Genomic DNA, 14,193 nt, shown 5'->3' on the forward strand with positions numbered 1-14,193 from the left:
TCTTGCTTCCTTTTTTTTTGGTCTTCTGCAATGATGGACATGCAGTGGCAATCAGAATTACTGCTAATCAGACTCCATAATTCGCGGGTGAATATAGCAAGAAATGCCTTATAAGCACGCATACCGATTAAATACTTAGCTAAAATTCTCTTTGGTTCCTCCTTCAGCTTTCTTTCATTCTCGATGTGCTTTCCCCGCTCGTCCGTTCACCGATTTCAGGTAATACCTATTTCGAATTTGTTGTGTTGTGCCCTAAATCTGTTCATCTTGACTTCGTTAATAAACTTGTTCTTTCTACTTCTGATGTAAATCAATTAGTTTAGCTTTTAAAGATATCACATTTTAATAACAAATGAGATTTCCATTGAAATCCTGAGATGCTACAAAGTTGGGGAATACACACACGCCTACGTGGATTTGTACAATGATAAAAAATCTTATCTCTTTAAATCATTCACCACCGACAAATTACTCCAACATTGGAGAACAAGTTAGCAGAAAGTGAATATGTAACGCTTTAGTGTACTTAAGTCGCACATCTACTTAATTTCTTCATTGAAAGTGGGTATCTGAAAAAAAAGATTCAAGATTTGAAGCTTATGAACAGTTGTACAAGCCTCAACTTAAGTCAAAGTATTTGAGGCATAGAAGTAATTTATTGATCGACTAGTTTTCATGTTTATAAGAACCAACAAAAGCTGTAGGTTAGCAGTGTGAAATAGGATGTGCTCTTACTTCTTTATGATTGACCTTCGTGATTATTTACATCAACAATTTGTTCACTTCAACTTAAGCCACATTATTGATGTGCTTTTATAACTGCATATGCAGTGACGTTGAAGTTTTCGTAATTTACTTGCAAAGGTTATGTTAGAATTTTTTGAATGTATTGGTTTAAGAAGATTTATATCACCAAGTTCTTTTTTTTTTGAAAGTGGTAACTTTGTATATTACTACAACCACTACATAGGCAGTACTGAGCCATATTTACAATAAGATCATCAAATCCAGGTATCTGTACCTAAATTAAGTCTAGTATATCAATTAGGTAAATAATGTCATTTGAGTATAATTGATTACACCAAAACATAGTAGCAACAAGTAATTAAGCTTGAATTTTTGCATGCTATTTTCTATATTATCAAAACATCTAGAATTCCTCTCCTTCCATATTTCCCACCGAATGATAGCAGGAAAACAATTCTCCATCTCTCTCTGCTTTTAGACTGCATTCCAGCTTCTTCCCAACTCTGAATGGCTTTAGTGATCTTGCTTGGAATTACCCATGACATTCCTTTGAGATTTAGGAATAGTCTCCGTAGCTAGCTAGTTACTCTACAATGCAGAAAAAGATGGTTAATTGTCTCAACAGTTTTCCCACAAAATAGGCATATTGAGCACAATGGAATCCCTCTCTTCATTAGGTTGTCTTGGGTTAGAACTGCTTCCTTAGCCAATACCACACAAAACATGATACTTTGAGGGGTATTTTGGATTTCTAGATTCCTTTCCAAGGAAAATTATTTGTCAACTGGAAGGAGTTGTTCAACCAGTTATAAGCACAATTCACCTTGAAAGTACGTTTTTTGTTGCCCTTCCACCATAAAGTATCCTGATCACCCTCAAATATGTTGAGTGGACCAATGGTGTTGTAAAAGTTAGCAACTCTCTGAATCTCCCAATCATTTAAGTGCCTTCTAAAAATGAAGTTCCACCCTTGAGGAGACCAGTGATCAACTATGGACTTGTGCTGGTGTCAATCTTGGAACAAATTTTCCAGCCTGCCAGCCTCATGCCATACATCCATCTTGAGGTCAGTTCTTTCCCCATTTGCCACTTTGATCCTTGTATTTTTTTGAATTCATCCCACAAGTATCTAAAGGACCTTTATACAGTTACTCCATAAGGTATAGTAACAGTTTTGGTCATCTAGTAATCTTCCCCTTCATACTTTGCACTAATGACTTCCTTCAAATAGGCTTGATTTTCATTGCAAAACCTCCACAACCATTTCATTCTGAAAGCCTTGCTCTGATTTTTCAAGTTCTTAATACCCAATCCCCCTTGTCTGTTACTCACTGTTACAACATCCCATTTAACCAGGTTATAACTCCTTTTCTCATTATTTCCCTGCCACACAAACTTTCTTCTGATTTTTTCCAATCTATCAATGACTCTCTTAGGAATTGGAAACACTGACATCATGTAAGTTGGGAGGGAATCAAGGATGAATTTAGAAAAGTGAGTCTTCCGCCTTTGGACAAATATTGTTATTTCCACCTTGCTAACTTCATCTCACACTTCTCTACCACCTTGTTCCAGATCTCACAAGACTGAGAACTGGCTCCCAGAGGCATCCATAAGTATGTTGTTGGCAAAATACCTATTTCCCCTCCCAATATTGCATTTAGATACTCCATGTTTTGTACTTCATTGATAGGGTACAAGTAGCTTTTCCTCTAATTAATGTGCAGGCCTGAGAACCCCTCAAAAAGCACCAGAATCACCCTTAAAATCTTATGTTGTCCTTTTTCAGCATCACATAGAATAAGGGTATCATATGCATATTGCAGATGAGTCACTTCGATAAGATGAGTCACATCCATACTGTTACCTCCATTTTTGCCAACCTTAAAACCACTCAACCAACCCCTCAACTTTGCAGTTTTGATCATGCTATTCAGACCCTCCATAACAATTAAAAATAGAAAATGAGATAGGGGGTATCCTTGTCTGAGTCCCCTATCCATTAATGAGGACCTAACACCTCACCGTGGAGATGCATTGTTTGATCCGCTAGATCCACTTCCTTCCAAAACCCATTCTCTCCAGAGTATTTAACAAGTATTCCAAATTTACATGATCATATGCCTTCTCCATGTCAAGCTTACACAAGATCCCTGGATTCTTTTGTTTTTGTCTGGAGTCCACAGTCTCATTAGCAATTAACATCACATCCATGATTTGCCTACCTTTGATGAAAGTCATTTGCTGAGAATCCACTACTTTGTCCATGACCCCTTTCATTCTCTCTATGAGAACTTTGGCGAATAGTTTGTAGATACTTCCAATAAATCTAGTAGGCCTGAAGTCTTTCAATTCTTTGGCACCTTTCTTCTTAGAAATAAATGTTTTGAAGGTGGCACTCAAAACTCTTTTCAAAAACGTCCTGACCATAGAAGTTTTGGAAAGCTTTCATGATATCACCCTTCACCACCACCCAACATTTAAGGAAAAATCCAATAGTGAAACCATCAGGGCCAGGGGCTTATCGATTGCACACATCTTCAAACAGTTTAGAATACTTTATTTTCCACAAAATTTCTTTGTAAATGAATTTTTTCCTCACCATTAAGTGTCGGGAAATTGTTGTTCCTGAATGCAGGTCTCCAACTGTTTGTTTCAGTATACAATTTCTAGTAAAAATTTACAATTTCCCCTTATATTCTTGAAGGATCATGAGACAGTTCCCCTTTTATTACTAGTTGATCGATGTCCTTGTATCTATTGTGAGCATTGAACATTTTGTGGAAGAACTTGGTGTTTTTATCCCCCTTTTTGAGCCACAATGCTCTAGATTTTTGCCTCCATGCGATTTCCTCATTTTTAAGTAACTCCTCATATTCTAGTAAAGTTGAATTCTTGCTTGAAATCTCCAATTCTAATAATCCTCTGCCTTTCATAATCTCATCAAACTCAGATAGTTTTTTTTTAAAGAAGAACTCTCCTTTTTGATCCTAGATTCCCTTGTTTACTCATGCTCCAATCCTTAAGTTTGGTTTTTAGAGCCTTAAGTTTTGAAGCAAGAACAAAGTCAGGTCTCTCAGAGATGTTGAACGAATGCCACCAGCTACTGATTCTATCAGTGAATCCTTCTGTGCCAAGCCACCAATTTTCAAACTTAAAATGCTTCTTTTTTTTGTTCCATACACCCCCTTGTAATGCTACAGGACTGTGGTATGATATGAGTCTCTGTAGACATTTTGCCTTATGTTATTGAAGCTGTCATCCCACTCTTCTGATATCAAAATTCTATCAATTCTGGAGGCTGCCTCGAGATTGTCCCCTTTGGACCGCGTGTAATTGTTGTCTTCTAACTATAGGTCTACCAATTTTAGGTCTTCAATAACATCTGAAAATTCCTTCATGCTTCTAGTTCTTCTCTCACAATTTCATTTCTCCGAGATGAACCTTACTAAATTAAAATCACCAGAAACAGCCCAAGGTCCTTTATTATAGCCCTTATAGCCCCCAATTCCTGCCAAACAGACCTTCTGTCTATATAATAATAAGGGGCATACACCCCTGTGATATGGCAAGAGTAGTTGTACAATTGAGACCAAAATTTACAAGTCAAAGTGTACATTCCAGTTTCCACAATATCGCCTTTCCAGGCCCTATTGTCCCATAACATTAAAATTCCCCCTCTAGTTCCACTAGCCTCCAGACTTGCACATTTGATCTATCTACCTCCCCATATTTTTCCAACTTTTTCTTCCATATTCCCCTCTAATTTGGTTTCTTGCATACAATTGTTATCTGCATTCCACCCCTCCATCACACTCTTAACCAATCTTCTTTTGTCTTTGTCATTCAATCCCCTTACATTCCACATGACTAACTTGAATTTCATCAATGACATATAGACAGATTTCTCCCCTTACTCCTATTCCCACTATTTTTGAACTTAACATCAAAATTCACTAGGCTTTTCAATTATTAGGAGCCTTGTGGTCTTGTTTTCTTGCACACTATTTCTGGTTCCATTCTCCTTGATTGTCTCGCGCTATCCAATTGTAATAGTAGTTCAAGGGCCTCTTCTTTATGACCCTGCCCCCAGAACCTTCCCCAACTTGATTAGGTTTTGTTGTACCCATACTGATGTCTCCCTTTCTTTATTTCTAACCAATTCTTGTTGTTGAGTCTGTAGTGGTTCTGCCTCTTCTATCTCCCACTCCTCCACTTCAGTGATCGATCTTTGGTCTCCTATTTTGGAAGGTCTGATGTCCTCCACTTCTGTATCTATCATGCTCATATCATTCTCTTCTATTTCAATTAAGTGGTGCAGTGATTCAATTATTGTTTCTCCCACCATGTTTTCCATCTCTTTTTCCTCGTGAAAATCTAATTTTCCCTCTACATGTGTGTATTTTCTGTTTCTGTTCAACTAAATCAAGCGATATATTAGAACTTTCATCTTTTGGGTATTTTCCTAAAATATCATTGAAAATCACTTGGCTTGAGTAATTAGGCCCAAGTTTTCTGGGAATTCATTTCCTTGTATTGGGCTGCTGATAGAGGCCTAATATTGCCCCTTCATTATATCACCATGTTCTGACAGTTGAGTATTATTTCTTTTGAATTTAGATTTCCAATAGATATTATATTGATAACATGGGTTTCATTTTAAACATTTTTCTTAACTCTTAAGCCCTCTCTTGGTATTGATACACATAGAGGTCTTGTAATTGTCTACATTGCAGGTTTTTTTTTTTTTTGCATTTTATGTGAACAATGACCTGCAGATCAGTCTATCTTCAAATGCTTTGGTATCTTTCTAAATTCTAAGCATTGTTTCCATTTAAAATAAAAACTTTTCATTGAATAGAAGGGAGGGAAAGAAACACAATGCTAAATCGTGTTCCTGTACTTAATTAACTTCCATAAGTCCTTTGAAATTTTGTCTTAGCAATTTTTCCTGTTACTGCATATCTATTTTCCGCATTGAACTTGTAAATAACTCATATAGGTGAGTAATCAACCATAAAACATCAATTATTAACGGAGTAGCTTATTTAATTTCTACTATTTCAGGATGAAGCCAAACTCTTGTTTGTGTCATCAACTGGGAGAAATAGTAAGGAGTATGATTTATGATACTTATTCTACAATTACAATCTTCATGTGCACCTCTTTACAATGTAATTTAACATCTAACTGGAGCCATGCAAAGTTTCTTCGTTGGCCTAGATCTCAATGACTCTACCTTTGTGTGCATTGAGTTTTATGGCTAAAATGATATGTGAGATTACCTCATATAAAACTAAAAGATTAGTCTTTTTATTTTAACTTGTTAGTGTAATTTCATTGGCATAGGTGTATCACTGATGACAAAATTCAACACAATAATTTAAATTGATCCACCATATCCACAACGTCGGCAACAACAAGCATGACACTACATTACTTTCATATATATTCTCACTATCTTTTCCTATCACTAAATACTATCAACTATTAACATTTGTATTATATACAGGTGACCCTGAGAACCTTCAAGCACTTACCTCCTTCACTCTCGGAAATTTATCCACATCAGGATTCTACACCTCTCTTCCAATGGATGAAGAAATGATACCTATTGCAAACATTGATTCGCAACAAGATGTCAGTACAATATTTTCCCTTTACTTCCAAATCTGCTATAATACTTCTCATCCTTATATTTCTCCTAAGACTGGTCCAGACATTTACAACTGAGGCAAAAATACCTTCCCCATTGACCTTAATCTTGTCCATCCAACCATAAGAGAAATTAATTGTATGAGTTGCGACCAGAAAAATCTGATAGTAAACAGGTACATTATAATATGTCTCTGCCCATATTTTCTCTCACATTCTTCTTATTCAAAACATCATATCACTATGTTTTACATATATAATAATAATGCTACAAATGAAGGTTTGATTTGGATCTCAAAGATAATTCAGGCTCAATAGAAAAATCAAATAGTACCCAGATACATTATAATATGTCTCTGCCCATATATTGTCTCACATTCTTCTTATTCAAAACATCATATCACTATGTTTTACATATATAATAATAATAATGCTATAAATGAAGGTTTTGTTGGAAGGATTAACCTAGCTCTAATGGCTACTGTTACATTGAAGATGTAGAGTGGAAGAGAAAAGATCTGGAAAAAATGTAAAATGAACTGCCTTACTTGTATTCATATTTGATATACTATTTATTTAAGAGGTTAAGGCTAACTGAATTATTAAATTATCATAACCAACTAACAGCCTTACAATTAGTCTAACTAACTATGCAACAAATCACAGTACAAGCTTTACTAACTATTGCTCAAAGTACAATTTACACAACAAATATAACTAATACTAATTTCCACACTCCCCCTAGAGTTGGGTGGTGAAAAATATCTAGCAATACCAAGTTGAATAACATATCTGTATGCATTTGCTTCCCTAAAGCCTTTGTGAATATGTCTGCCAGTTGATCTCTACTAGCAATGTATGATGTTGTAACCAGTCCTTCTTGTAACCTTTCTCTTATAAAGTGACAATCAATCTCTATGTGCTTTGTTATCTCATGATACATGGGATTTGAGTCTATCTGTAAGGCTGCCTTCTTATCACAGTGTAACTCCATTGGTAAGTCCACTTTGGCACCCAGTTCTTTGAACAAACTTTGCAACCATACTAATTCTGCCACTGTGGTAGCCATGCTCCTATACTCTGCTTTTGCTGAACTTCTTGATATTGTGTGGCTTTTTTGACTTCCATGAAATCAGAGAATCTCCATACTTTATTCCAAAACCTGTGACTGACTTTTTGGATAATAAGAAAGATGCCCAATCTGCATCACAATATGTAGTGACCTTCCCAGAATTTCTGCTGCTCATTAGGAGACCAAGTGCAGCCTATTGTTTGATATACCTGACCACATGTAAGGCTGCTTCATAGTGTGGCTTTTTTGGTGCATGCATGAATTGTCTTAGGTGTTGTACTGCATAAGATATATCTGGTCTAGTCATTGCCAAATATAACAACCTCCCTATGAGTCTTTTGATACACTTTTCTATCTTCTAGTTTTGCATCATCACTTGGAGATTCAAACACTTTGTCATATTCAAGGCTGGTCAGTTTTTGATTTTGTTCCAATGGTGTTGTGGTAGCTTTCCTCCCTCTAAACCACATTCGGAAATTAACTCTAATGCATATCTCCTTTGATTCATTAGGATTCCTTTTGTATGACCTTGCAAATTCCATCTCGAGAAAATACCTTAGTTCACCAAAGTCCTTCATTCTAAAATTGTGATTTAAGATTCTCTTGGCTTCTTGAATGAGTCCTTTGTCATTACCAGTGATCAATAAGTCATGAAAATATACAAGTATTATAACAATTCCATCTTGATTCCTTTTGGTAAATAAAGAATAATCCAGTTTACTCTGTGTGAAACCAGACTGAACAAGAGTTGTTATGAGCTTTAAATTCCATTGCATGTTAGCTTGTTTTAAGACATACAGGGACTTGAGTAGTCTGCACACCTTATGCTCCCCTGAATGTGACCTGGTGGCAAAGTCATATAAACTTCTTCTATAAGATCACCCTGAAGAAAAGCATTGTAAACATCCATCTGAAACAAATGCCAATGAGATTGAGCAGCAATAGAAATAACAGGCCTAACAGTCACCATTTTGACCACTGGAGAAAATGTATCATGATAATCAAGACCCTCTTGTTGTGTGAAATCATTAGCAACCAGTCTAGCTTTGTGCCTCTCAATAGATCCATCAACTTTATATTTCACCTTGTAAACCCACTTACAACCAATAGGATTTTATCCAACAGGAAGGTTCACAATCTCCCAAGTATGATTGGCAGTAAGGGCATAATCTCCTGATTCATAGCATGGAGCCAATTTGTGTCCTGAGCAGCTTGGACATAGAAGGATGGTTCAGATATAGTAGAAGAAAAAGCAGCGAGATATGCTTTGTAGGAAGGAGACACATTAGAGTAGGAAAGGCAATTAGATATAGGGTGTATGGGTGTGGATTTAGTGATGTAATCTATATGACAAAGAGGTGGTTTGGTAGCTCTAGAAGGCCTCCTGGGGGGTGGGGGTTCATGAGGAGGTACTTCGTGAAATATAGGATGAGAATGAATAGCAGACAAAGAAGAGGAAGTGCTGGTCAAGGTAGGATAAGAATCATCATACAAGGGGTGAGGAAATGCAGAGGAAGGAGGAAAAGTGAGAGATGGAGTAATGGATTCAGGAATTAGAAAAGTAGATTTAGGGTGTTTGAAAGGAAAAATGAGTTCTATAAAAAAGACATCTCTACTAACAAAAAAGTGTCTGAATAGCCCATAAAGACAGAAGGTATGGATTTGGAAGAGAACTTGTCAGTAAAAACTGGTTTAGTGGCATAGCATAGACAACCAAACACCTTAATGTGATCCAGTTTGGGAGGATGACCACAGAATATTTGATAAGGTGATTTGTGTGAGAGAGTGCTGGATGGTAACCTGTTAATGAGGAATGTTACAGTAAGAACACATTCACCCAAAAATTTAAAGGGCGCATGGGCTTGGAACCTAAGTGCTCTAGCCATTTCAAGTAGGTATATATGTTTACGTTCAACCATACCATTTTGCTGGGGTGTGTGGACACGAGAACTTTGATGTATGATGCCAAAAGATCCAAAAAGAGAGCTACATTGAGCATTAAAAATTCCAAAACATTATCAGATCTAACTTTTTTAACAGTAGCTAAAAATTGAGTTTTAATGAGATTAAGAAAGGAATTAATGTGTACTATAACATCACTCTTCAATCTCAACATGTAAATCCAGGTCATTCTGGAATGATCATCGACAATTGTAAGAAAGTATTTGTAGCCATTGTAAGTACATTATTTATATGGACCCCAAACATCCATATGAAGGAGTTCAAAAGGAAATACAAACTTTATAGAACTATTGGGAAATGAAAGTCTAGTTTGTCTAGCAAGTGGTCAAATAGGACACGAGTTGGAGTCTTTATGCGAGTTGATGGACTGAATCTTCTAAAGAACAGCAGTAGGTGCATGTCCAAACTGAGATATCAAAGTGAGGGATCAACTGAAGTTGAAGATGAACAAGATAAGAAATGAACTAGTTCAGTGGGTGAAGATGATTTCTTAGTAACTGGAAGTAGATATAAACCTTCCTTCTCTATACCAATCCGCATCACCTCTTTAGTGTTAATGTCCTGAAAGAGGCAAAAAGAAGGATAGAAAGATACACAACAGTGAAGTTCTTTGGTGAGTTTAGAAATTGACAGAAGATTATATTCAAAATGAGGAACTAGAAGTACATTATGTAGTACACAATTGTTAAACAGTGAAACAGAACCAATGTGTGTAACTTAGTTGTTTGTCCATGTGGAAGAAAAACTTGATTGGAGTTTAAAGGTGCAGGAGTGGACTGTAATAAGGATTCCATACTATAAATCATATGATTGGTAGTTCCAGAGTCAATTACCCACGAAGGTTTGGTCAATCCTGCGGAAAAACACCTAGAGTTAAAGCAAGTATTAGAGTTGGGAGGTATACTTGCCATGTTGGCTGTTGCATTCGCCTGCGAGGTGGTGTCATTATCCAACATCGTCATGATGTGTTTGTATTCATCAGAAGTGAAGAATGGTACAACCATTGATGCAAAGGAGGAATGTGCAGTTTCTAAATCCTTTACCTGTCTACTGATCTGACCTTCAAAGCCATTTGTGTAATGAGCATTGTGGGCCTGATTTCTCTTGTATCCACCATATCTCTATTGTCTATAACCTCCAAACCTTTGTCATTCATCTCTAGATAGTGGCTTCCTTTCAGTGTTATCTATATTCTTCTTACCATATTTGTGATCAAATGGGTACCCTATGAGCTTATATCAATACTTTATTGTGTGATTTCTCATATGACAGTGGTCACAATACAAACCATTTGGTTTTTTGAACTTGCTATGGTGCATAGATGACAGGGCAGTTGGATCCTTCACATCCATTTTTTGAAGAGGTGAAACTAAAGATGAAATCATATGAGGCTGGCCTCTTTGACTTTCATCTTGCATGATCATGGTGTAAACTTGGTTTAGATTAGGACTAGGAACTGTCATTAAAATGTGACTTCTAGACTGAGCAAATGCTTCATTAGTCCCATCAGAAACTGTATAAGTTTTTGTTTCTCCATGTGATGTGCATATTCTCTGTACTTCTCACATTCACACGATGGGAGAGGGACTAGAGAAATATGTTCATACCAAAGGTTCCTAAGCTTATAATAATACTTATAAACACTAAGAGAACTTCTCTCATAGTGCATACTTCTTAATGCAATTGGTCAATTCTAGTGAGATTCCTTTTAAAAAATCATTCCTTTAAATCCAACCAAACATTATGAGCATTAGGCGAAAACATAAGGCCATTTGCCAGTTCCTTTGAAATAGAATTGGTAATTCATGACAAAATAAAAGCATTACACCTTTCCCATTCATGCTCTAAATCTCTTTTATACTTTCAACAAGTTCCATCAACAAAGGCTATTTTATTCTTAGCTAACAATGCCACACTCATAGAATTACTCCAACCTTTATAATTTTCTATTCCAGTTAACTGTTGTGAAATCAAAATGCTACATGGAGTGTCTGAGGGATGAAGATGAAGATACATGGGATTCTTGGGATGAATATCTATGAATCCAATTTGTGTCAAATTTGATTGCAGTGATGTGGAAGGACGCAGTGTGGAAGGAACTGATGCAAGTAGATCTTCTCTGGTTTCCATTACTCAAGCTCCTTTTAACAATGCAACAGTTGAATCGAATAGCATGATGAACCTGGACCTAATTTGACCCAAATTCAGATTCTCCAATCTGCAGTAATTTTTTCCAGATTTCCTCTTGCATGAATAAATTCAATGACAAGAAACAAAAATTAAATAGCTAGGAATCAATGAAACCTTGCTCTGATACCATGTTGGAAGGATTAACCTAGCTCTAATGGCTACTGTTACATTGAATATGTAGAGAGATAGAGAAAAAAGATCTTGAAAAAATGTAAAATGAACTCCCTTACTTGTATTCATATCTGATATACTATTTATACAGGTGGTTAAGGCTAACTGAATTATTAATTATCATAACCAACTAACAGCCTTACAATTAGTCTAACTAACTATGCAACAAATCAGAATACAAGCTTTACTAACTATTGCTCGAAGTACAATTTACACAACAAATGTAACTAACACTAATTCCACAGGTTTGATATGGATCTCAAAGATAACTCAGTCTTAACAATTGGAATAATTATGGATAAAGTAGCGGAAAAACTAATTGTCCCTTATTGCAGAAGCAATTTGCAAAAGAGCTTCTGATGCGGTCCTACTTCTAATCAAATCATAATATGCATAATTCTCACTTAACTAATACAAATCACTGTTCCTCCTAGTGCAACTATCCACCTATGGAAGATGTTCAAGCTAACACTACCAACAAACTCTTCCATGTTCGAGCAAAGAAAACATTTTCCCGTACTTCACGTACAAGATCATTAAAATTGTACATCCACTCCCGTGTCGAAAAGGAAAGCTTTGCTGATTCTCTTCCGTTACCAAGCACAATCAACATTCATGAAGGAAGCAAACGAAAACGGAAAGTGGAGCCACCCAATGTACCTTAACAAGCTGGATCACTCAAAACGAAACAGAAACTAGATCTAGCGACTCGTCAAAAATACAACTGAAGGTCTTTTTTTTTAATTTATAATTGTTCTACTTTTCAGTTCAACATTTATGATTTTACACCAGCTATTATAAATTAGGTCTATTGGTAAAACAATATCATATCACGTTTCCTCACTTCTTTAGATAGTAGTAAGTCTACTGTTAAAACAATATCATATCACGCTTCCTCACTTCATTTGATGGTATATACTTCCCTATTTGGAAGTACATCTGGAAAAAGATGCAACTTAGAAGGTTGTTTTCTCAGCTTCTTAGAGATAGTATGATGATGATTCTTATGAATCTCTGTTTCCACTTTCTGGCTAGCATTTATTAGGCTTATTAGTTATTTTTGGTCAGCAGCTGCATGTAAGCTCGCAAAAGTAGCTTGCTGCTCCCTGTGTGTAAATTAAATACACAGTGTGTTAGGAAATAGTGTTGATGTAGATTCACAAAGGTAAGTAATTACCTCATAAGTAAAGATGTTTTGGGAGCATTTTATGTACAAAGTTTTTGAGGCATGTATGCACAAACCAAAAAGTTAGCAATGCCTTTCCATATGAGGTGTGTAAGTATAAAAGAGTTGTATGGTAAGTAATATATTAGAATATATTAGGGAGTTAAGTTAGAATGCAGGAATATAAAGTACCTGTTTTCCACCAGTCAGTAGTAACTGTGAAAAAGTATTTTAATGAAATTGAGGGTCATATGTATGGTTTAATTTAATAAGAGCTGAATCCTTAAAACCTCATCAAATGCATTACCAAGTACTGCGAAAAAGCATATACTCAAATGATAGGTCGTTGGAGCCTCCCTCTCTAATACAGGAAATGGAAGAGACAGGTGTGTTGCATTATTTAAAGAGGGCCCATTTCAGTCTGATTCCAAAGCTAGCAAGAACACATTTATTGTAACAACCTGTTTAGTCGTTTTGAACAGCAGATTTTATTTCTGGAAAAACAGGCTGAGGCGACGGACCCCACGACGGACCGTCATGGGCACGACGGACCGTCGCAGGGTCTCGTTTCAAAACACTTAGAAAATCTGAAATTGGGTACTGAAAATCGACTCTCTGAACTTCGTGACGGAATGGCAGGACGGACCGTCACAGGCGTGACGGACCGTCACAGAGTCTTCAGTGGAAATCCAGTCTCTGAACCTTGCGTCGACCTGCAGGACAGACCGTCGCAGGCACGACGGGCCGTCGCAGGCACGACGGGCCGTCGCAGGTTGCGTAATCCCAGTCTGGGTCGGATTTCTTTATACGTTTTAAGGGACGTTTTTGACTATTCCTGCTTTAATTATAAAGTTAGTGGGTTAATTTTAATAAGTCTAATTACTTGGGGGTTAAAAGAGGTAACCTTAAGTTAATTAGTGGGTTATTATTGCCATCTTTTATTCTTAAGTATATACTAATTAGGGTAAAAGAAAGAGGGTTTGAATAAGAAGAGTAGAAAGAACAAAGGGAGAGAGAGGATCGAACGAGAAAGAAAGAAAACGAAGAACAAAGCTTGGGGAAATTGCTTGCTTGATCACTAATCTTCAGTGGAGGTAGGTTATGGTTTCTCTTATGATATTCATAGTAAACTCTTAATAGCGAATGATATGTATTGATAATATTGTAAACCCTGCTATGTGCTTAATTGTATGCTTGCATGAATGTAACTATATAATTGTGATTATATTAA

General features: G+C 36.4%; 1 protein-coding gene across 46 annotated transcripts in view; it reads left to right on the plus strand.

Annotated features, from left to right (window-relative positions):
- LOC101256533 (uncharacterized) overlaps positions 1–14,193 on the plus strand; it is a 38,612-nt gene that overhangs the window by 16,196 nt on the left and 8,223 nt on the right. For 5 of the 46 annotated variants that reach the window (XR_011214489.1, XR_011214493.1, XR_011214506.1 and 2 more), the window contains 4 exons: positions 46–87; positions 168–219; positions 5,815–5,857; positions 6,260–6,387. The exons of 8 other annotated variants lie outside the window; for them this stretch is intronic. Coding sequence is in view for 3 of the 38 variants with exons in the window: in XM_069293274.1 (XP_069149375.1) it covers positions 168–219; positions 5,815–5,864; positions 6,260–6,387; positions 11,392–11,478 (317 nt within the window). In the remaining 35 variants the exon portion in view is untranslated. Of the gene's footprint in view, positions 1–45; positions 220–5,814; positions 5,865–6,259; positions 6,579–11,391; positions 11,623–12,388; positions 12,528–14,193 lie in introns of those variants that run through there. 33 more of the 46 variants (XR_011214491.1, XR_011214514.1, XR_011214497.1 and 30 more) reach the window with 16 other exon arrangements.

This window comes from Solanum lycopersicum, chromosome 2 (assembly GCF_036512215.1).
Source record: "Solanum lycopersicum chromosome 2, SLM_r2.1".
In the NCBI taxonomy this organism is placed as follows: Eukaryota; Viridiplantae; Streptophyta; class Magnoliopsida; order Solanales; family Solanaceae; genus Solanum; species Solanum lycopersicum.